General features: G+C 50.0%; 1 protein-coding gene across 2 annotated transcripts in view; it reads right to left on the bottom strand.

Annotated features, from left to right (window-relative positions):
* Positions 1-24,414, bottom strand: part of LOC139549523 (F-BAR and double SH3 domains protein 2-like) — a 125,200-nt gene that overhangs the window by 55,708 nt on the left and 45,078 nt on the right. For both annotated transcript variants that reach the window (XM_071360107.1, XM_071360108.1), the window contains exons 3-6: positions 24,320-24,365; positions 5,252-5,331; positions 5,013-5,157; positions 2,667-2,800 (exon numbers count right to left, since the gene is read on the bottom strand). In XM_071360107.1, coding sequence (XP_071216208.1) covers positions 2,667-2,800; positions 5,013-5,157; positions 5,252-5,331; positions 24,320-24,365 — 405 coding nt within the window. The remainder of the gene's footprint in view (positions 1-2,666; positions 2,801-5,012; positions 5,158-5,251; positions 5,332-24,319; positions 24,366-24,414) is intronic.

The raw sequence follows: 24,414 nt of genomic DNA, 5'->3' as shown, positions 1-24,414 counted from the left end.
GCTACAACTACTGCTGCTACTGCTACTACTGCTGCTGCTGCTGCTACTGCTGCTACTACAACTACTACTGCTACTGCTGCTACTACTGCTACAACTACTGCTGCTACTACTACTGCTGCTGCTACTACAACTACTGCTGCTACAACTACTGCTGCTGCTACAACTACTGCTGCTACAACTACTGCTGCTACAACTACTACTGCTACAACTACTGCTGCTACTACTACTGCTACAACTACTGCTGCTACAACTACTGCTGCTACAACTACTGCTGCTACAACTACTGCTGCTACAACTACTACTGCTACGCTCTTTCTCCATCTTCATCTCTCTTTCACACTTTGCATTCCCGTGGTCTGAGCGGGGTTGGGTTAGGGTTGAGAGGTAGGTCTGAGTGTGGTTGGGTTAGGGTTGAGAGGTAGCTCTGAGTGTGGTTGGGTTAGGGTTGAGAGGTAGCTCTGAGTGTGGTTGGGTTAGGGTTGAGAGGAAGGTCTGAGTGTGGTTGGGTTAGGGTTGAGAGGTAGCTCTGAGTGTGGTTGGGTTAGGGTTGAGAGGTAGCTCTGAGTGTGGTTGGGTTAGGGTTGAGAGGTAGGTCTGAGTGTGGTAGGGTTAGGGTTGAGAGGTAGGTCTGAGTGTGGTTGGGTTAGGGTTGAGAGGTAGCTCTGAGTGTGGTTGGGTTAGGGTTGAGAGGTAGGTCTGAGTGTGGTTGGGTTAGGGTTAGGGTTGAGAGGTAGCTCTGAGTGTGGTTGGGTTAGGGTTGAGAGGTAGGTCTGAGTGTGGTTGGGTTAGGGTTGAGAGGTAGCTCTGAGTGTGGTTGGGTTAGGGTTGAGAGGTAGGTCTGAGTGTGGTTGGGTTAGGGTTGAGAGGTAGCTCTGAGTGTGGTTGGGTTAGGGTTGAGAGGTAGGTCTGAGTGTGGTTGGGTTAGGGTTGAGAGGTAGCTCTGAGTGTGGTTGGGTTAGGGTTGAGAGGTAGGTCTGAGTGTGGTTGGGTTAGGGTTGAGAGGTAGGTCTGAGTGTGGTTGGGTTAGGGTTGAGAGGTAGGTCTGAGTGTGGTTGGGTTAGGGTTGAGAGGTAGGTCAGAGAGGTAGGTCTGAGTGTGGTTGGGTTAGGGTTGAGAGGTAGCTCTGAGTGTGGTTGGGTTAGGGTTGAGAGGTAGCTCTGAGTGTGGTTGGGTTAGGGTTGAGAGGTAGGTCTGAGTGTGGTTGGGTTAGGGTTGAGAGGAAGCTCTGAGTGTGGTTGGGTTAGGGTTGAGAGGTAGGTCAGAGAGGTAGGTCTGAGTGTGGTTGGGTTAGGGTTGAGAGGTAGCTCTGAGTGTGGTTGGGTTAGGGTTGAGAGGTAGCTCTGAGTGTGGTTGGGTTAGGGTTGAGAGGTAGGTCTGAGTGTGGTTGGGTTAGGGTTGAGAGGTAGGTCTGAGTGTGGTAGGGTTAGGGTTGAGAGGTAGGTCTGAGTGTGGTTGGGTTAGGGTTGAGAGGTAGGTCTGAGTGTGGTTGGGTTAGGGTTAGGGTTGAGAGGTAGCTCTGAGTGTGGTTGGGTTAGGGTTGAGAGGTAGCTCTGAGTGTGGTTGGGTTAGGGTTGAGAGGTAGGTCTGAGTGTGGTTGGGTTAGGGTTGAGAGGTAGGTCTGAGTGTGGTTGGGTTAGGGTTGAGAGGTAGCTCTGAGTGTGGTTGGGTTAGGGTTGAGAGGTAGGTCTGAGTGTGGTTGGGTTAGGGTTGAGAGGTAGGTCTGAGTGTGGTTGGGTTAGGGTTGAGAGGTAGGTCTGAGTGTGGTTGGGTTAGGGTTGAAAGGTAGCTCTGAGTGTGGTTGGGTTAGGGTTGAGAGGTAGGTCTGAGTGTGGTTGGGTTAGGGTTGAGAGGTAGGTCTGAGTGTGGTTGGGTTAGGGTTGAGAGGTAGCTCTGAGTGTGGTTGGGTTAGGGTTAGGGTTGAGAGGTAGGTCTGAGTGTGGTTGGGTTAGGGTTGAGAGGTAGCTCTGAGTGTGTTTGGGTTAGGGTTGGGGTTGAGAGGTAGGTCTGAGTGTGGTTGGGTTAGGGTTGAGAGGTAGGTCTGAGTGTGGTTGGGTTAGGGTTGAAAGGTAGCTCTGAGTGTGGTTGGGTTAGGGTTGAGAGGTAGGTCTGAGTGTGGTTGGGTTAGGGTTGAGAGGTAGGTCTGAGTGTGGTTGGGTTAGGGTTGAGAGGTAGGTCTGAGTGTGGTTGGGTTAGGGTTGAGAGGTAGGTCTGAGTGTGGTTGGGTTAGGGTTGAGAGGTAGCTCTGACTGTGGTTGGGTTAGGGTTGAGAGGTAGCTCTGAGTGTGGTTGGGTTAGTGTTAGGGTTGAGAGGTAGGTCTGAGTGTGGTTGGGTTAGGGTTGAGAGGTAGCTCTGAGTGTGTTTGGGTTAGGGTTAGGGTTGAGAGGTAGCTCTGAGTGTGGTTGGGTTAGGGTTGAGAGGTAGGTCTGAGTGTGGTTGGGTTAGGGTTGAGAGGTAGGTCTGAGTGTGGTTGGGTTAGGGTTGAGAGGTAGCTCTGAGTGTGGTTGGGTTAGGGTTGAGAGGTAGGTCTGAGTGTGGTTGGGTTAGGGTTGAGAGGTAGGTCAGAGTGTGGTTGGGTTAGGGTTGAGAGGTAGGTCAGAGTGTGGTTGGGTTAGGGTTGAGAGGTAGGTCAGAGTGTGGTTGGGTTAGGGTTGGTCTGTCCACCTACTTGGCCTCGATGTCAGCCTTCTCTCGAACGGCCTGAGCCACCTGTTCTGAGTCGTAGTATTTCTTCTTGGCCTTGGCCAGGTCCTTCACAGAGTCCTGCAGCTCCACCTGGATACGATTCAACTGTTCTATACTCTACACACAGAGACACAGCAGTTACACACAAACACACATGATACTCTACACTCAGAGACACAGGTTACACACACACATGATACTCTACACACAGAGACACAGCAGTTACACACATGATAGTCTACACACAGAGAGACAGCAGTTACACACACACACACATGATAGTCTACACACAGACAGACACAGGTTACACACACACACATGATAGTCTACACACAGAGAGACGCAGGTTACACACACACACATGATAGTCTACACACAGAGAGACACAGGTTACACACACACACATGATAGTCTACACACTGAGGTTACTCAAAACAGATGATATACTAAGATTTTGGACACACACAGATGATATACTAGGATATGGGACACACACAGATGATATACTAGGATATGGGACACACACAGATGATATACTAGGATATGGGACACACACAGATGATATACTAGGATATGGGACACACACAGATGATATACTAGGATATGGGACACACACAGATGATATACTAGGATATGGGACACACACAGATGATATACTAGGATATGGGACACACACAGATGATATACTAGGATATGGGACACACACAGATGATATACTAGGATATGGGACACACACAGATGATATACTAGGATATGGGACACACACAGATGATATACTAAGATATGGGACACACACAGATGATATTCTAGGATATGGGACACACACAGATGATATACTAGGATATGGGACACACACAGATGATATACTAGGATATGGGACACACACAGATGATATACTAGGATATGGGACACACACAGATGATATACTAGGATATGGGACACACACAGATGATATACTAGGATATGGGACACACACAGATGATATACTAGGATATGGGACACACACAGATGATATACTAGGATATGGGACACACACAGATGATACACACAGATGATATACTAGGATATGGGACACACACAGATGATATACTAGGATATGGGACACACACAGATGATATACTAGGATATGGGACACACACAGGTGATATACTAGGATATGGGACACACACAGGTGATATTTTAGGATATGGGACACACACAGATGATATACTAGGATATGGGACACACACAGATGATATACTAGGATTTGGGACACACACAGATGATATACTAGGATATGGGACACACACAGATGATATACTAGGATATGGGACACACACAGATGATATACTAGGATTTGGGACACACACAGATGATATACTAGGATATGGGACACAAACAGATGATATACTAGGATATGGGACACACAGATGATATACTAGGATATGGGACACACACAGATGATATACTAGGATATGGGACACACACAGATGATATACTAGGATATGGGACACACACAGATGATATACTAGGATATGGGACACACACAGATGATATACTAGGATATGGGACACACACAGATGATATACTAGGATATGGGACACACACAGATGATATACTAGGATATGGGACACACACAGATGATATACTAGGATATGGGACACACACAGATGATATACTAGGATATGGGACACACACAGATGATATACTAGGATATGGGACACACACAGATGATATACTAGGATATGGGACACACACAGATGATATACTAGGATATGGGACACACACAGATGATAAACTAGGATATGGGACACACACAGATGATATACTAGGATATGGGACACACACAGATGATAAACTAGGATATGGGACACACACAGACGATAAACTAGGATATGGGACACACACAGATGATATACTAGGATATGGGACACACACAGATGATATACTAGGATATGGGACACACACAGATGATATACTAGGATATGGGACACACACAGATGATATACTAGGATATGGGACACACACAGATGATATACTAGGATATGGGACACACAGATGATATACTAGGATATGGGACACACACAGATGATATACTAGGATATGGGACACACAGAGATGATATACTAGGATATGGGACACACACAGATGATATACTAGGATATGGGACACACACAGATGATATACTAGGATATGGGACACACAGATGATATACTAGGATATGGGACACACACAGATGATATACTAGGATATGGGACACACAGATGATATACTAGGATATGGGACACACAGATGATATACTAGGATATGGGACACACAGATGATATACTAGGATATGGGACACACACACCTTTTTGAGCTGCTGTTCCTTGTACAGCCGTACAGTTTTAGCAGGGTCTGAGATCTCATTCTTGTAGTTGTCACACACGTTGATGCGAGACTGAGTCACCTGTACTGTCCCCTCCAGATAGGACCGCCACACAGCATACACATTCCTACACACAACACACACGGTCAGTTTACACAAGAGAAAGACCGCAAGCCAACCAAGAACAGTGTGATGTTACCAAGGGTCTGTGTTCTACTCACCTGTAGTCTGTGCGTTGGTCGTCAGGTTTGATGCCTGGCCAATCCCTCTTCAGGTACTGACTGGCCAGCTTCTGCAGAGCCTGTAAAGATCAACAACAACATGACACAGTAATTGTGTTGCGTTGAGGAGTTGAGTAAGTCTACTGTGATATAGGTTACTGTGGCCCTGTATAGTGTCAGTGATATAGGTTACTGTGGCACTGTATAGTGTCAGTTATATGGATTACTGTGGCCCTGTATAGTGTCAGTGATATAGGTTACTGTGGCCCTGTATAGTGTCAGTGATATAGGTTACTGTGGCCCTGTATAGTGTCAGTGATTTGGTTACTGTGGCCCTGTATAGTGTCAGTTATATGGATTACTGTGGCCCTGTATAGTGTCAGTGATATAGGTTACTGTGGCCCTGTATAGTGTCAGTGATATAGGTTACTGTGGCCCTGTATAGTGTCAGTGATATAGGTTACTGTGGCACTGTATAGTGTCAGTTATATGGATTACTGTGGCCCTGTATAGTGTCAGTGATTTGGTTACCGTGGCCCTGTATAGTGTCAGTGATATAGGTTACTGTGGCCCTGTATAGTGTCAGTGATATAGGTTACTGTGGCCCTGTATAGTGTCAGTTATATGGATTACTGTGGCCCTGTATAGTGTCAGTGATTTGGTTACTGTGGCCCTGTATGTGGTAGAGAGAGAGTTCTCCTGTATACTGTCAGTGTGGTAGAGAGAGTTCTCCTGTATACTGTCAGTGTGGTAGAGAGAGAGAGTTCTCCTGAATACTGTCAGTGTGGTAGAGAGAGTTCTCCTGTATACTGTCAGTGTGGTAGAGAGAGAGAGTTCTCCTGTATACTGTCAGTGTGGTAGAGAGAGTTCTCCTGAATACTGTCAGTGTGGTAGAGAGAGTTCTCCTGTATACTGTCAGTGTGGTAGAGAGAGAGAGTTCTCCTGTATACTGTCAGTGTGGTAGAGAGAGAGTTATCCTGTATACTGTCAGTGTGGTAGAGAGAGAGTTCTCCTGTATACTGTCAGTGTGGTAGAGAGAGAGAGTTCTCCTGTATACTGTCAGTGTGGTAGAGAGAGAGAGTTCTCCTGTATACTGTCAGTGTGGTAGAGAGAGAGAGTTCTCCTGTATACTGTCAGTGTGGTAGAGAGAGAGTTCTCCTGTATACTGTCAGTGTGGTAGAGAGAGAGTTCTCCTGTATACTGTCAGTGTGGTAGAGAGAGAGAGTTATCCTGTATACTGTCAGTGTGGTAGAGAGAGAGTTATCCTGTATACTGTCAGTGTGGTAGAGAGAGAGAGTTCTCCTGTATACTGTCAGTGTGGTAGAGAGATAGTTCTCCAGTATACTGTCAGTGTGGTAGAGAGAGAGTTCTCCTGTATACTGTCAGTGTGGTAGAGAGAGAGAGTTCTCCTGTATACTGTCAGTGTGGTAGAGAGAGAGAGTTCTCCTGTATACTGTCAGTGTGGTAGAGAGAGAGAGTTCTCCTGTATACTGTCAGTGTGGTAGAGAGAGAGAGTTCTCCTGTATACTGTCAGTGTGGTAGAGAGAGAGAGTTCTCCTGTATACTGTCAGTGTGGTAGAGAGAGAGTTCTCCTGTATACTGTCAGTGTGGTAGAGAGAGAGTTCTCCTGTATACTGTCAGTGTGGTAGAGAGAGTTATCCTGTATACTGTCAGTGTGGTAGAGAGAGAGTTCTCCTGTATACTGTCAGTGTGGTAGAGAGAGAGTTCTCCTGTATACTGTCAGTGTGGTAGAGAGAGAGTTCTCCTGTATACTGTCAGTGTGGTAGAGAGAGAGTTCTCCTGTATACTGTCAGTGTGGTAGAGAGAGAGTTCTCCTGTATACTGTCAGTGTGGTAGAGAGAGAGAGTTCTCCTGTATACTGTCAGTGTGGTAGAGAGAGAGTTCTCCTGTATACTGTCAGTGTGGTAGAGAGAGAGTTCTCCTGTATACTGTCAGTGTGGTAGAGAGAGAGTTCTCCTGTATACTGTCAGTGTGGTAGAGAGAGAGTTCTCCTGTATACTGTCAGTGTGGTAGAGAGAGAGTTCTCCTGTATACTGTCAGTGTGGTAGAGAGAGAGAGTTCTCCTGTATACTGTCAGTGTGGTAGTGAGAGAGAGTTCTCCTGTATACTGTCAGTGTGGTAGAGAGAGAGTTCTCCTGTATACTGTCAGTGTGGTAGAGAGAGAGAGTTCTCCTGTATACTGTCAGTGTGGTAGAGAGAGAGTTCTCCTGTATACTGTCAGTGTGGTAGAGAGAGAGAGTTCTCCTGTATACTGTCAGTGTGGTAGAGAGAGAGTTCTCCTGTATACTGTCAGTGTGGTAGAGAGAGAGTTCTCCTGTATACTGTCAGTGTGGTAGAGAGAGAGTTCTCCTGTATACTGTCAGTGTGGTAGAGAGAGAGTTCTCCTGTATACTGTCAGTGTGGTAGAGAGAGAGTTCTCCTGTATACTGTCAGTGTGGTAGAGAGAGTTATCCTGTATACTGTCAGTGTGGTAGAGAGAGAGTTCTCCTGTATACTGTCAGTGTGGTAGAGAGAGAGTTCTCCTGGCCTCAACAGATAACAATCATTAATAAAACAGCAGCAATAACAAGCTGGTTCCAATCAGGACAAATAGAGCTTCAGGGCCCATTGATGATGTGTCCCGCCCTCTCTCTCTCCCATTTCCTCCTTTCTCGCTCCCATGTCTCTCTCTCTCTCTCTCTCTCTCTCTCTCTCTCTCTCTCATGTCTCTCTCTCTCTCTCTCATGTCTCTCATGTCTCTCGTGTCTCTCTCTCTCTCTCATGTCTCTCTCTCTCATGTCTCTCATGTCTCTCTCTCTCTCTCATGTCTCTCATGTCTCTCATGTCTCTCATGTCTCTCTCTCTCATGTCTCTCATGTCTCTCTCTCTCTCTCATGTCTCTCTCTCTCTCTCATGTCTCTCTCTCTCTCTCATGTCTCTCTCTCTCTCTCATGTCTCTCATGTCTCTCTCTCTCTCATGTCTCTCTCTCTCATGTCTCTCATGTCTCTCATGTCTCTCTCTCTCTCGTCTCTCTCTCTCATGTCTCTCATGTCTCTCTCTCTCTCGTCTCTCTCTCTCATGTCTCTCATGTCTCTCTCTCATGTCTCTCTCTCTCATGTCTCTCATGTCTCTCTCTCTCTCATGTCTCTCATGTCTCTCTCTCTCTCATGTCTCTCTCTCTCATGTCTCTCATGTCTCTCTCTCTCTCATGTCTCTCTCTCTCTCATGTCTCTCATGTCTCTCTCTCTCATGTCTCTCATGTCTCTCTCTCTCATGTCTCTCTCTCTCATGTCTCTCATGTCTCTCATGTCTCTCATGTCTCTCATGTCTCTCTCTCTCTCTCATGTCTCTCTCTCTCTCATGTCTCTCTCTCTCTCTCATGTCTCTCTCTCTCTCTCATGTCTCTCATGTCTCTCTCTCTCTCTCTCATGTCTCTCATGTCTCTCATGTCTCTCTCTCTCTCTCATGTCTCTCATGTCTCTCATGTCTCTCTCTCTCTCGTCTCTCTCTCTCATGTCTCTCATGTCTCTCTCTCTCTCGTCTCTCTCTCTCATGTCTCTCATGTCTCTCTCTCTCTCGTCTCTCTCTCTCATGTCTCTCATGTCTCTCTCTCTCTCATGTCTCTCTCTCTCATGTCTCTCATGTCTCTCTCTCATGTCTCTCTCTCTCATGTCTCTCATGTCTCTCTCTCTCTCATGTCTCTCTCTCTCATGTCTCTCATGTCTCTCTCTCTCATGTCTCTCATGTCTCTCTCTCTCTCTCTCATGTCTCTCTCTCTCATGTCTCTCTCTCTCATGTCTCTCATGTCTCTCATGTCTCTCTCTCTCTCGTCTCTCTCTCTCATGTCTCTCATGTCTCTCTCTCTCATGTCTCTCATGTCTCTCTCTCTCTCATGTCTCTCTCTCTCATGTCTCTCTCTCTCTCATGTCTCTCTCTCTCATGTCTCTCTCTCTCATGTCTCTCTCTCTCATGTCTCTCATGTCTCTCTCTCTCATGTCTCTCATGTCTCTCATGTCTCTCTCTCTCTCTCTCTCATGTCTCTCTCTCTCTCATGTCTCTCTCTCTCTCTCATGTCTCTCATGTCTCTCTCTCTCTCATGTCTCTCATGTCTCTCTCTCTCATGTCTCTCATGTCTCTCATGTCTCTCTCTCTCTCTCGTCTCTCTCTCTCATGTCTCACGTCTCTCATGTCTCTCTCTCTCTCGTCTCTCATGTCTCTCTCTCTCTCGTCTCTCTCTCTCATGTCTCTCATGTCTCTCTCTCTCTCATGTCTCTCTCTCTCATGTCTCTCATGTCTCTCTCTCTCATGTCTCTCTCTCTCATGTCTCTCATGTCTCTCTCTCTCATGTCTCTCTCTCTCATGTCTCTCATGTCTCTCATGTCTCTCATGTCTCTCTCTCTCATGTCTCTCATGTCTCTCTCTCTCTCTCATGTCTCTCTCTCTCTCTCATGTCTCTCATGTCTCTCTCTCTCTCTCTCATGTCTCTCATGTCTCTCATGTCTCTCTCTCTCTCTCTCATGTCTCTCTCTCTCTCGTCTCTCTCTCTCATGTCTCTCATGTCTCTCTCTCTCTCGTCTCTCTCTCTCATGTCTCTCATGTCTCTCTCTCTCTCATGTCTCTCTCTCTCATGTCTCTCATGTCTCTCTCTCTCTCATGTCTCTCATGTCTCTCTCTCTCTCATGTCTCTCTCTCTCATGTCTCTCATGTCTCTCTCTCTCTCATGTCTCTCTCTCTCATGTCTCTCATGTCTCTCTCTCTCATGTCTCTCTCTCTCATGTCTCTCATGTCTCTCTCTCTCATGTCTCTCATGTCTCTCATGTCTCTCATGTCTCTCTCTCTCATGTCTCTCATGTCTCTCATGTCTCTCATGTCTCTCTCTCTCATGTCTCTCATGTCTCTCATGTCTCTCTCTCTCATGTCTCTCTCTCTCTCTCATGTCTCTCATGTCTCTCATGTCTCTCTCTCATGTCTCTCATGTCTCTCTCTCTCTCTCATGTCTCTCTCTCTCATGTCTCTCATGTCTCTCATGTCTCTCATGTCTCTCTCTCTCATGTCTCTCATGTCTCTCATGTCTCTCTCTCTCATGTCTCTCTCTCTCTCTCATGTCTCTCATGTCTCTCATGTCTCTCTCTCATGTCTCTCATGTCTCTCTCTCTCTCTCATGTCTCTCATGTCTCTCTCTCTCTCGTCTCTCTCTCTCATGTCTCTCATGTCTCTCTCTCTCTCTCATGTCTCTCATGTCTCTCTCTCTCTCATGTCTCTCATGTCTCTCTCTCTCTCTCATGTCTCTCATGTCTCTCTCTCTCTCATGTCTCTCATGTCTCTCTCTCTCTCTCATGTCTCTCATGTCTCTCTCTCTCTCATGTCTCTCATGTCTCTCTCTCTCTCATGTCTCTCATGTCTCTCTCTCTCTCATGTCTCTCTCTCTCATGTCTCTCATGTCTCTCTCTCTCATGTCTCTCATGTCTCTCATGTCTCTCATGTCTCTCTCTCTCTCATGTCTCTCATGTCTCTCTCTCTCTCATGTCTCTCTCTCTCATGTCTCTCATGTCTCTCTCTCTCTCATGTCTCTCTCTCTCATGTCTCTCATGTCTCTCTCTCTCTCATGTCTCTCTCTCTCATGTCTCTCATGTCTCTCTCTCTCATGTCTCTCATGTCTCTCATGTCTCTCATGTCTCTCTCTCTCTCATGTCTCTCTCTCTCTCATGTCTCTCTCTCTCTCATGTCTCTCTCATGTCTCTCTCATGTCTCTCTCATGTCTCTCTCATGTCTCTCTCATGTCTCTCTCATGTCTCTCTCACTCTCTCATGTCTCTCTCTCTCTCTCTCTCTCATGTCTCTCTCTCTCTCTCTCATGTCTCTCTCTCTCTCTCTCATGTCTCTCTCTCTCTCTCTCATGTCTCTCTCTCTCTCTCTCTCATGTCTCTCTCTCTCTCTCTCTCTCTCTCTCTCTCTCTCTCTCTCTCTCTCTCTCTCTCTCTCTCTCTCTCTCTCTCTCTCTCTCTCTCTCTCTCTCTCTCTCTCTCTCTCTCTCTCTCTCTCTCTCTCTCTCTCTCTCTCTCTCTCTCGTCCCCCTCTCTCTCTCTCGTCCCCCTCTCTCTCTCTCATGTCTCTCTCTCTCTCATGTCTCTCTCTCTCTCATGTCTCTCTCTCTCTCATGTCTCTCATGTCTCTCTCTCTCTCATGTCTCTCATGTCTCTCTCTCTCTCTCTCTCTCTCATGTCTCTCTCTCTCTCTCTCTCATGTCTCTCTCTCTCTCTCTCTCTCTCTCTCTCTCTCTCTCTCTCTCTCTCTCTCTCTCTCTCTCTCTCTCTCTCCCTCTCTCTCTCTCTCTCTCTCTCTCTCTCTCTCTCTCTTCTCTCTCTCTCTCTCTCTCGTCCCCCTCTCTCTCTCTCTCGTCCCCCTCTCTCTCTCTCTCGTCCCCTCTCTCTCTCTCTCTCTCTCACGTCCCTCTCTCTCTCTCTCTCTCTCTCACGTCCCTCTCTCACTCTCGTGTCCCTCTCTCTCGTGTCCCTCACTCTCTCATGTCCCTCACTCTCTCATGCCCCTCTCTAATCTATATATCATATGTCCCTCTCTCGCTCTCCACCATGTCCCTCCCTCTCTCTCCCATGTCCCTCTCTCTCTCTCTCTCTCATGTCCCTCTCTCTCTCTCTCTCTCATGTCCCTCTCTCTCTCTCTCTCATGTCCCTCTCTCTCATGTCCCTCTCTCTCTCTCTCATGTCCCTCTCTCTCTCTCATGTCCCTCTCTCTCTCTCTCTCTCTCTCTCTCTCTCTCTCTCTCTCTCTCTCTCTCATGTCCATCTCTCTCTCTCTCTCTCTCATGTCCATCTCTCTCTCTCTCTCTCTCTCATGTCCATCTCTCTCTCTCTCATGTCCATCTCTCTCTCTCTCTCTCTCTCATGTCCATCTCTCTCTCTCTCTCTCATGTCCATCTCTCTCTCTCTCTCATGTCCATCTCTCTCTCTCTCTCTCATGTCCCTCTCTCAAGTCCCTCTCTCACGTCCCTCTCTCACTCTCGTGTCCCTCACTCTCGTGTCCCTCACTCTCTCATGCCCCTCTCTAATCTATATATCCCATGTCCCTCTCTCTCTCTCCCCCATGTACCTCTCTCTCTCTCTCTCCCATGTCCCTCTCTCTCTCTCTCCCATGTCCCTCTCTCTCTCTCTCTCTCTCTCTCTCATGTCCATCTCTCTCTCTCATGTCCATCTCTCTCTCTCTCATGTCCATCTCTCTCTCTCTCATGTCCATCTCTCTCTCTCTCATGTCCATCTCTCTCTCTCTCATGTCCATCTCTCTCTCTCTCATGTCCCTCTCTCTCTCTCATGTCCCTCTCTCTCTCTCATGTCCTTCCCTCTATCTCATGTCCCTCTCTCTCATGTCCCTCTCTCTCATCTCTCTCTCCCTCTCATCTCTCTCTCCCTCTCATCTCTCTCTCCCTCTCATCTCTCATGTCCCTCTTGCTCTCTCTCTCATCTCTCTCTCATCTCTTTCTCCCATGTCCCTCTCTCTCTCTCTCTCTCTCTCTAACATGTCCTTCTCTCTCGCTCTCCCATGTCTCTATCTCTCTCTCTCTCTCCCATGTCCCTCTCTCATGTCCCTCTCTCTCTCTCTCTCTCAATCTCACAGATGGCCAATGAGGACACACATGGATAAACTATCCTCATGTGATTGTTTCCTACCTCCGGTACTGCCCGTGGTGTTAGGGAGGGCTGTCCTGGGGAGAAAGCTCCACCATGGGGGAGACTACAGCCCACTGACCCCCCTAAAGCTCCACCATGGGGGAGACTACAGCCCACTGACCCCCCTAAAGCTCCACCATGGGGGAGACTACAGCCCACTGACCCCCCCTAAAGCTCCACCATGGGGGAGACTACAGCCCACTGACCCCCCTAAAGCTCCACCATGGGGGAGACTACAGCCCACTGACCCCCCCTAAAGCTCCACCATGGGGGAGACTACAGCCCACTGACCCCCCTAAAGCTCCACCATGGGGGAGACTACAGCCCACTGACCCCCCTAAAGCTCCACCATGGGGGAGACTACATCCCACTGACCCCCCCTAAAGCTCCACCATGGGGGAGACTACAGCCCACTGACCCCGCCTAAAGCTCCACCATGGGGGAGACTACAGCCCACTGACCCCCCCTAAAGCTCCACCATGGGGGAGACTACAGCCCACTGACCCCCCTAAAGCTCCACCATGGGGGAGACTACAGCCCACTGACCCCCCCTAAAGCTCCACCATGGGGAGACTACAGCCCACTGACCCCCCTAAAGCTCCACCATGGGGGAGACTACAGCCCACTGACCCCCCCTAAAGCTCCACCATGGGGGAGACTACAGCCCACTGACCCCCCTAAAGCTCCACCATGGGGGAGACTACAGCCCACTGACCCCCTAAAGCTCCACCATGGGGGAGACTACAGCCCACTGACCCCCCTAAAGCTCCACCATGGGGGAGACTACAGCCCACTGACCCCCCTAAAGCTCCACCATGGGGGAGACTACATCCCACTGACCCCCCCTAAAGCTCCACCATGGGGGAGACTACAGCCCACTGACCCCGCCTAAAGCTCCACCATGGGGGAGACTACAGTCCACTGACCCCCCCTAAACCCCTACCATGGGAAACACATGGCACAGATATGTGAAATAACAGCATCACAGCTGTAATAGAAAAACACACACACACACACACACACACACACACACACACACACACACACACACACACACACACACACACACACACACACACACACACACACACACACACACACACACACACACACACACACACACACACACACACACACACACACACACACCACCAGCTAACCAAACAGTCAGAGCAGAGAGGGTGGTGCAGAAGGAAAGGGTGGAGAGGTGAAACTGACACAGGAAAGAATGGCCCCCTCTCTCTGCCTCTGACATCATCAGGGTAGACTGGGCTGGGCTGGGGGGGTTACGGTAGACTGGGCTGGGATGGGGGGGTTAGGGTAGACTGGGCTGGGGGGGTTACGGTAGACTGGGCTGGGCTGGGCTGGGGGGGTTAGGGTAGACTGGGCTGGGCTGAGGGGGTTAGGGTAGACTGGGCTGGGGGGGTTACGGTAGACTGGGCTGGGCTGGGGGGGTTACGGTAGACTGGGCTGGGCTGGGGGGGTTAGGGTAGACTGGGCTGGGGGGGTTACGGTAGACTGGGCTGGGCTGGGGGGGTTAGGGTAGACTGGGCTGGGCTGAGGGGGTTAGGGTAGACTGGGCTGGGCTGGGGGGGTTAGGGTAGACTGGGCTGGGGGGGTTAGGGTAGTCTGGGCTGGGCTGGGGGGGGTTAGGGTAGACTGGGCTGGGCTGGGGGGTGTTAGGGTAGAATGGGCTGGGCTGGGGGGGGTTAGGGTAGAATGGGCTGGGCTGGGGGGGGTTAGGGTAGTCTGGGCTGGGTGGGGTTAGGGTAGACTGGGCTGGGCTGGGGGGGTTAGGGTAGACTGGGCTGGGGGGGGTTAGGGTAGACTGGGCTGGGCTGGGGGGGTTAGGGTAGTCTGGGCTGGGCTGGGGGGGGTAGGGTAGACTGGGCTGGGCTGGGGGGTGTTAGGGTAGTCTGGGCTGGGCTGGGGGGGTTAGGGTAGTCTGGGCTGGGCTGGGGGGGGTAGGGTAGACTGGGCTGGGCTGGGGGGGGTAGGGTAGACTGGGCTGGGCTGGGGGGTGTTAGGGTGTGGGTGTCTGCAACAGAGAGAAAGAGGCATTCAACTCCTCTCAATGGATACAGTGATCTGCTGGCCTTACATCTTCTATTTACCTTCCCCCTCTTCCTCCTCCTCCTCTTCCTCAAAGTAGAGGCTCAAAATAACTCAAATAAACACACAAACACACAGGCTTAGTTTATCCAACGTCTGTGTTTCTCTACAGCCTCCAAACCCACACATGTGGCCCTGTCTCGCTTCTCTTTGGTTCAGTCAGTACAGCACCAGACCAGGACAGTGTCTAGTCAGTACAGCACCAGACCAGCACAGTGTCTTGTCAGTACAGCACCAGACCAGGACAGTGTCTTGTCAGTACAGCACCAGACCAGGACAGTGTCTTGACAGCACCAGACCAGGACAGTGTCTTGTCAGTACAGCACCAAACCAGCACAGTGTCTTGTCAGCACCAGACCAGGACAGTGTCTTGTCAGTACAGCACCAGACCAGGACAGTGTCTTGACAGCACCAGACCAGCACAGTGTCTTGTCAGCACCAGACCAGGACAGTGTCTTGTCAGTACAGCACCAGACCAGCACAGTGTCTTGTCAGTACAGCACCAGACCAGCACAGTGTCTTGTCAGCACCAGACCAGGACAGTGTCTTGTCAGCACCAGACCAGGACAGTGTCTTGTCAGTACAGCACCAGACCAGCACAGTGTCTTGTCAGTACAGCACCAGACCAGGACAGTGTCTTGTCAGCACCAGACCAGCACAGTGTCTTGTCAGCACCAGACCAGGACAGTGTCTTGTCAGCACCAGACCAGGACAGTGTCTTGTCAGTACAGCACCAGACCAGCACAGTGTCTTGACAGCACCAGACCAGCACAGTGTCTTGACAGTACAGCACCAGACCAGGAGAGTGTCTTGTCAGCACAGCACCAGACCAGCACAGTGTCTTGACAGTACAGCACCAGACCAGGACAGTGTCTTGTCAGCACAGCACCAGACCAGCACAGTGTCTTGACAGTACAGCACCAGACCAGGACAGTGTCTTGTCAGCACCAGACCAGGACAGTGTCTTGTCAGTACAGCACCAGACCAGGAGAGTGTCTTGTCAGTACAGCACCAGACCAGGACAGTGTCTTGTCAGCACCAGACCAGGACAGTGTCTTGTCAGTACAGCACCAGACCAGCACAGTGTCTTGTCAGTACAGCACCAGACCAGGACAGTGTCTTGTCAGCACAGCACCAGACCAGCACAGTGTCTTGACAGTACAGCACCAGACCAGGACAGTGTCTTGTCAGCACCAGACCAGGACAGTGTCTTGTCAGTACAGCACCAGACCAGCACAGTGTCTTGTCAGTACAGCACCAGACCAGCACAGTGTCTTGTCAGTACAGCACCAGACCAGGACAGTGTCTTGTCAGTACAGCACCAGACCAGGACAGTGTCTTGTCAGTACAGCACCAGACCAGGACAGTGTCTTGTCAGTACAGCACCAGACCAGCACAGTGTCTTGACAGTACCAGACCAGGACAGTGTCTTGTCAGTACAGCACCAGACCAGCACAGTGTCTTGTCAGCACCAGACCAGGACAGTGTCTTGTCAGTACCAGACCAGCACAGTGTCTTGTCAGTACAGCACCAGACCAGGACAGTGTCTTGTCAGTACAGCACCAGACCAGCACAGTGTCTTGACAGTACCAGACCAGCACAGTGTCTTGTCAGTACAGCACCAGACCAGGACAGTGTCTTGTCAGTACAGCACCAGACCAGCACAGTGTCTTGACAGTACCAGACCAGCACAGTGTCTTGTCAGCACCAGACCAGTACAGTGTCTTGTCAGCACCAGACCAGGACAGTGTCTTGTCAGCACCAGACCAGGACAGTGTCAGCTGGTGATTATCTCTCCATTAGGATCAGGCCCTGAGTTAGACGTGGGAGACCAGTACCAGGTGACAGGACTGGTCTAGAACCAGAGAGAACCAGATACACCAGAAAACACTGTAGCCTGTAAGGACCAGAGCAGCACACACATCATCCCTCCACCCCAACGAAGTGAGGTAGGCTAAAGGATATGAGGTCACCTCCAGCCTCGGCGCATGGACAAAACACTGGCATAGGCAGGCACACACACACTTCCTGTTATTGTCCATGCCAGAGAGGATAAGAGGGCACTCAGACCACAGGATATCCTGACCAGACCAGAGAGAGGGAGAGACGGAGAGGGAGAGAAAGAAAGAGTGAGAAAGGGAGAGAGGGAGGGAGCGGGAGAGAGGAAGAGAAAGAGTGAATGTGATGTGATGCGTGTTGACATTGTCAGCTCAACATCTGAAAAAGAAAGGGATGGATGAAAAGGAAAGAGCAGCAGAAAGTGTCGCAAATCAATCACCACCCCTCCCTCTCACTGACACACTCTTCAGCCCTACAGTCACCATCCTGCCCTCTCACTCACACACTCTTCAGCCCTACAGTCACCATCCCTCCCTCTCACTCACACACTCTTCAGCCCTACAGTCACCATCCCTCCCTCTCACTCACACACTCTTCAGCCCTACAGTCACCATCCCTCTCGCTCACTGACACACTCTTCAGCCCTACAGTCACCATCCCGCCCTCTCACTCACACACTCTTCAGCCCTACAGTCACCATCCCTCCCTCTCACTCACACACTCTTCAGCCCTACAGTCACCATCCCGCCCTCTCACTCACACACTCTTCAGCCCTACAGTCACCATCCCTCCCTCTCCCTCACACACTCTTCAGCCCTACAGTCACCATCCCTCCCTCTCACTCACACACTCTTCAGCCCTACAGTCACCATCCCTCCCTCTCACTCACACACTCTTCAGCCATACAGTCACCATCCCTCCCTCTCACTCACACACTCTTCAGCCCTACAGTCACCATCCCTCCCTCTCACTCACACACTCTTCAGCCCTACAGTAACCATCCCTCCCTCTCACTCACACACTCTTCAGCCATACAGTCACCATCCCTCCCTCTCACTCACACACTCTTCAGCCCTACAGTCACCATCCCTCCCTCACACACTCTTCAGCCCTACAGTCACCATCCCCCCTCTCACTCACACACTCTTCAGCCATACAGTCACCATCCCTCCCTCTCACTCACACACTCTTCAGTCCTACAGTCACCATCCCTCCCTCTCACTCACACACTCTTCAGCCCTACAGTCACCATCCCTCCCTCTCACTCACACACTCTTCAGCCCTACAGTCACCATCCCTCCCTCTCACTCACACACTCTTCAGCCCTACAGTCACCATCCCTCCCTCTCACTCACACACTCTTCAGCCATACAGTCACCATCCCTCCCTCTCACTCACACACTCTTCAGCACTACAGTCACCATCCCTCCCTATCACTCACACTCTTCAGCCCTACAGTCACCATCCCTCCCTATCACTCACACACTCTTCAGCCCTACAGTCACCATCCCTCCCTCTCACTCACACACTCTTCAGCCATACAGTCACCATCCCTCCCTCTCACTCACACACTCTTCAGCCCTACAGTCACCAACCCTCCCTCTCACTCACACACTCTTCAGTCCTACAGTCACCATCCCTGCCTCTCACTCACACACTCTTCAGCCCTACAGTCACCATCCCTCCCTCTCACTCACACACTCTTCAGCCATACAGTCACCATCCCTCCCTCTCACTCACACACTCTTCAGCCCTACAGTCACCATCCCTCCCTCTCACTCACACACTCTTCAGCCCTACAGTAACCATCCCTCCCTCTCACTCACACACTCTTCAGCCATACAGTCACCATCCCTCCCTCTCACTCACACACTCTTCAGCCCTACAGTCACCATCCCTCCCTCACACACTCTTCAGCCCTACAGTCACCATCCCCCCTCTCACTCACACACTCTTCAGCCCTACAGTCACCATCCCTCCCTCTCACTCACACACTCTTCAGTCCTACAGTCACCATCCCTCCCTCTCACTCACACACTCTTCAGCCCTACAGTCACCATCCCTCCCTCTCACTCACACACTCTTCAGCCCTACAGTCACCATCCCTCTCGCTCACTGACACACTCTTCAGCCCTACAGTCACCATCCCGCCCTCTCACTCACACACTCTTCAGCCCTACAGTCACCATCCCCCCTCTCACTCACACACTCTTCAGCCATACAGTCACCATCCCTCCCTCTCACTCACACACTCTTCAGTCCTACAGTCACCATCCCTCCCTCTCACTCACACACTCTTCAGCCCTACAGTCACCATCCCTCCCTCTCACTCACACACTCTTCAGCCCTACAGTCACCATCCCTCCCTCTCACTCACACACTCTTCAGCCCTACAGTCACCATCCCTCCCTCTCACTCACACACTCTTCAGCCATACAGTCACCATCCCTCCCTCTCACTCACACACTCTTCAGCACTACAGTCACCATCCCTCCCTATCACTCACACTCTTCAGCCCTACAGTCACCATCCCTCCCTATCACTCACACACTCTTCAGCCCTACAGTCACCATCCCTCCCTCTCACTCACACACTCTTCAGCCATACAGTCACCATCCCTCCCTCTCACTCACACACTCTTCAGCCCTACAGTCACCAACCCTCCCTCTCACTCACACACTCTTCAGTCCTACAGTCACCATCCCTGCCTCTCACTCACACACTCTTCAGCCCTACAGTCACCATCCCTCCCTCACACACTCTTCAGCCCTACAGTCACCATCCCTGCCTCTCACTCACACACTCTTCAGCCATACAGTCACCTTCAGGATCTTTCTTTCTCTGATCCGGTCTTTTTCTATTTCACTCTTAGAACACCCTTCTCATCCCCCCCTCTCTCTCACACACACACACACACACACACACACACACACACACACACACACACACACACACACACACACACACACACACACACAGTGTTTGTAGAAGTGAGCTGGCTGGCAGAAGAACACTGGCTGACAGGTGAATATGAGCAGTATGTATGGTATATCCATGTGTGTGTGTGAGACAGTGTGTGTGTGTGTGTGTGTGTGTGTGTGTGTGTGTGTGTGTGTGTGTGTGTGTGTGTGTGTGTGTGTGTGTGTGTGTGTGTGTGTGTGTGTGAGAGAGTTTGAGCAGATGACACAAGTGAAACACACACTCATTCTATCTCTCCTGCAAAACACACACTCTCTCTCACACACACACTGTCTTTCACACACACACACTGTCTCTCACACACACACGCACACACTCTCTCCATCTCTCACACACATAGCAATTATGCAAATGACCCGGCCTTTCACGTCATTTTCCCAGGAACAGAAGAGGAGAGGGGGAGGAGTGGATGAGAGGAGCAGAGGATGAGAAGGGAGAGATGAGAGGAGGAGAGGATGAGAAGGGAGGGAGGAGAGGAGGAGATGATGAGAAGGGAGGGATGAGAGGAGGAGAGGAGGAGAAGGGAGGGATGAGAGGAGGAGAGGAGGAGAAGGGAGGGATGAGAGGAGGAGAGGATGAGAAGGGAGGGATGAGAGGAGGAGAGGGGAGGAGGAAGGGATGAGAGGATGAGAAGGGAGGGATGAGAGGAGGAGAGGATGAGAAGGGAGGGATGAGAGGAGGAGAGGGGGAGGAGGAAGGGATGAGAGGAGGAGGAGTGAGGGATGAGAGGAGGAAGGGATGAGAGGATGAGAAAGGAGGGATGAGAGGAGGAGAGGATGAGAAGGGAGGGATGAGAGGAGGAGAGGATGAGAAGGGAGGGATGAGAGGAGAGGATGAGAAGGGAGGGATGAGAGGAGGAGAGGATGAGAAGGGAGGGATGAGAGGGGGAGAGGATGAGAAGGGAGGGATGAGAGGAGGAGAGAAGGTAAAAGAGGAGAGGGAGGGGCTGAGAAGCTGCAGTGCGGACTCCAGACAGACAATTGTTCTCTAGACAAGGAGAGAGATGCTGCAACACACACACACACAACACACACACTACACACACCACACACACTACACAACACACACACTACACACTAAACACAACACACTACACACCTAGCTCTCACAGTCTCTCGTCAGAATTAGACGTTCATCCATGGTTCTCGAACGTCAAATTTAGAAGTGTTTAAGGTTCAGGTTAGGCATTAACTCTGAATGGTTAAGAGTTAAGGTTTGTGATTGGCTTAAAACAAAAATCTCAAAAACAACTTTCTACCGCTGGACTTACGGCCATCAGCCATCCCCGTCCACAACACCCAAACCTACTCGAAGGTAACAGCACTCACTGGTGCCCCTAGTGGCCGGTTTCCACCTCATCTCCCGACGTCCTCAGACATGGATGGACGTCGAATACTGACTTATATCACCGGTGACCCGGTGACTTATATCACCGAATGTCCCCAAGAGGGAGAATTTTCCTTGTTTTACTATCCTAGTGGGGACCTAAGTCTCCACAAGCATAGAAGAACCAACCCACACACACAAGCACGCAAGCCGTATAACCAAGCTAGGCACACACAGCATGGGAGGACTTTGATTGACAGCTGATAATTAGAGGAGCATGTCTGACATACCATAAAGATTAGAGGGCAGAACAGGGCAGAACTCCCTCCCTCTCCCTCACATTCTCTCCCCCCTCTTCCTTCCTCTACTTCACTCTCCCTCCTTCTGACTGACCGACCGCCTTGATTCTGACCGACCGACCGCCTTGATTCTGACCGACCGACCGCCTCGATTCTGACCGACCGACCGCCTCGATTCTGACCGACCGACCGCCTCGATTCTGACCGACCGACCGCCTTGATTCTGACCGACCGACCGCCTTGATTCTGACCGACCGACCGCCTCGATTCTGACCGACCGACCGCCTCGATTCTGACCGACCGACCGCCTTGATTCGGTCTTATGTAGCAAATAGTGAAATGGTGTTTCTTACATTGGATTATAGTGGAGACTCAGAGCTACAAAATGGTATATAATACACTGCATTTGAGGAACAATGGGAAAGTAATTCTGATTTGAAAGTTGATAAACTTGTAACCCCACTTTTGAGAAAATGGCCTTTGAATTTGGTGCCTTCTGGAGAGCTCTAGCCCCACCCATCTCTTTAAGGGTTGATCTGAGCATTCTGTCCCAACAGCAGCAGTCAAGCACCCAAGCTAACTGGCTAACAGCTCACTGACCATTTTACTCACCCTAGCAGAGCTGGGTAGGCTGTTTTTACATCATTCAGAGAGTCGGTGACTGCAACTGTGCTGCTGGCAACAATTTACGTTTTTTTTGTCAACGTTTACGGCCATATTCAACGGGTGTTGAGCGTTTGTAAATTTGTAAATTATTCTGCGCTCTGGCACACTCAGAAGAGAGTGCTCTGAAATCGGAGTAGATGGCCAGAGTGAATATACCAGCTACGTCTATCAACAGATGTCGCAGTGACATCATTAACATTCTATTGAAATAGTTACTTGCATAGTGGAGTCTTTTGTTAAGACATGTAGCTAGCTAGCTAGCTAAACAATGAACCATAATCCCAACTCATGGTGTTACTACCCTGCATGAATCTGCCGGTAACTAACCAACCAGGTTCAATGTTAGCTAGCTAACATTAGGCTCTAACTAGCAAAGCAAATGGCTCTGAGATACGAATAATAAGATCATACATGTAATGTTAGCTAGTGAGCCAGTTAATGTTAGCTAGCTAGCTAACAGTACAATTTAACTTTCTGACAAAATTAGAAACGTGTAATAGCTGAAACTGTAGCTAGCTAGACTATCTCCCCGTACACATCATGGATGGACGCTTCTCCCTGTTACAGATGCCACGGTTGCCCTTAGTTTGAAGATGTAATCCAGAGACAGGGGTTTTCTCCATCTCTTTATCTATCAGACTCTAATTCCACTGATTTCAAAACTCGGTCCTCCAGAAAGAGGAAAGAAACACTGATGCAGTTGTACGACTGACCAGCTCAAGTTATAGACAGAAGCATGCTATACGGCAGACCAATCTGAACTCATCTCTCTCTCTCCCTCTCTCTCCCTCTCTCTCCCTCTCTCTCCCTCTCTCTCTCTCCCTCTCTCTCCCTCTCTCTCCCTCTCTCTCCCTCTCTCTCTACAGTTCAACAGTGTCTGTGTTCAGCGGGCTGAGGCCGATGAGGCCAGAAAACAATGTGTATTTGTGTGGACATCTGCTCTGCCCAGAGAGAGAGAGAAGGAGAGTATGCATGTGTAGTAGTGTCCTCAAGAATATGTGTGTGTGTGTGTGTGTGTGTGTGTGTGTGTGTGTGTGTGTGTGTGTGTGTGTGTGTGTGTGTGTGTGTGTGTGTGTGTGTGTGTGTGTGTGTGTGTGTGTGTGTGTGTAGGCCTAGCTAAATATGTGTGAATGTGTGTGTGTTGCAGTAACTCAAGTATGTGTGTATAGTGAGCTCATGCCAATAGAATAGATTAGATAGACTGATAGAAGATAAGGGCTAGCCTGGCTAAAAGCCACTCTACTCTACACCACTCCTCGGGTCAGATATTGAGAGTTAAGGTCCAGCCTGGCTAAAAGCCACTCTACTCTACACCACTCCTAGGGTCAGATAGAGAGTTAAGGTCCAGCCTGGCTAGAAGCAACTCTACATCACTCTACACCACTCCTAGGGTCAGATATTGAGAGTTAAGGGCTAGCCTGGCTAAAAGCCACTCTACTCTACACCACTCCTAGGGTCAGATAGAGAGTTAAGGTCCAGCCTGGCTAGAAGCAACTCTACATCACTCTACACCACTCCTAGGGTCAGATATTGAGAGTTAAGGGCTAGCCTGGCTAAAAGCCACTCTACATCACTCTACTCTACACCACTCCTAGGGTCAGATATTGAGAGATAAGGTCCAGCCTGGCTAGAAGCCACTCTACTCTACACCACTCCTAGGGTCAGATAGAGAGTTAAGGTCCAGCCTGGCTAAAAGCCACTCTACATCACTCTACTCTACACCACTCCTAGGGTCAGATATTGAGAGATAAGGTCCAGCCTGGCTAGAAGCCACTCTACTCTACACCACTCCTAGGGTCAGATATTGAGAGATAAGGTCCAGCCTGGCTAGAAGCCACTCTACTCTACACCACTCCTAGGGTCAGATAGAGAGTTAAGGTCCAGCCTGGCTAAAAGCCACTCTACATCACTCTACTCTACACCACTCCTAGGGTCAGATATTGAGAGATAAGGTCCAGCCTGGCTAGAAGCCACTCTACTCTACACCACTCCTAGGGTCAGATATTGAGAGATAAGGTCCAGCCTGGCTAGAAGCCACTCTACTCTACACCACTCCTCGGGTCAGATAGAGAGTTAAGGTCCAGCCTGGCTAGAAGCCCCTTCTCCAGGGACATGGCTCCTGACAGAGGAGAAAAACTCTCAGGTTGAACTACACAGGCTCTTACCTGGGCATAGTCCCTCTCCAACTGGCCCTTCTTCAGACTGTATGTCCTGGAGAGAGAGAGGAGAGAGAGAGATGTTCAAATATGTTTCCTTGCCA

The sequence above is a fragment of the Salvelinus alpinus genome, chromosome 22, assembly GCF_045679555.1.
Source record: "Salvelinus alpinus chromosome 22, SLU_Salpinus.1, whole genome shotgun sequence".
In the NCBI taxonomy this organism is placed as follows: Eukaryota; Metazoa; Chordata; class Actinopteri; order Salmoniformes; family Salmonidae; genus Salvelinus; species Salvelinus alpinus.
This window is presented reverse-complemented; position numbering and strand designations above follow the sequence as displayed.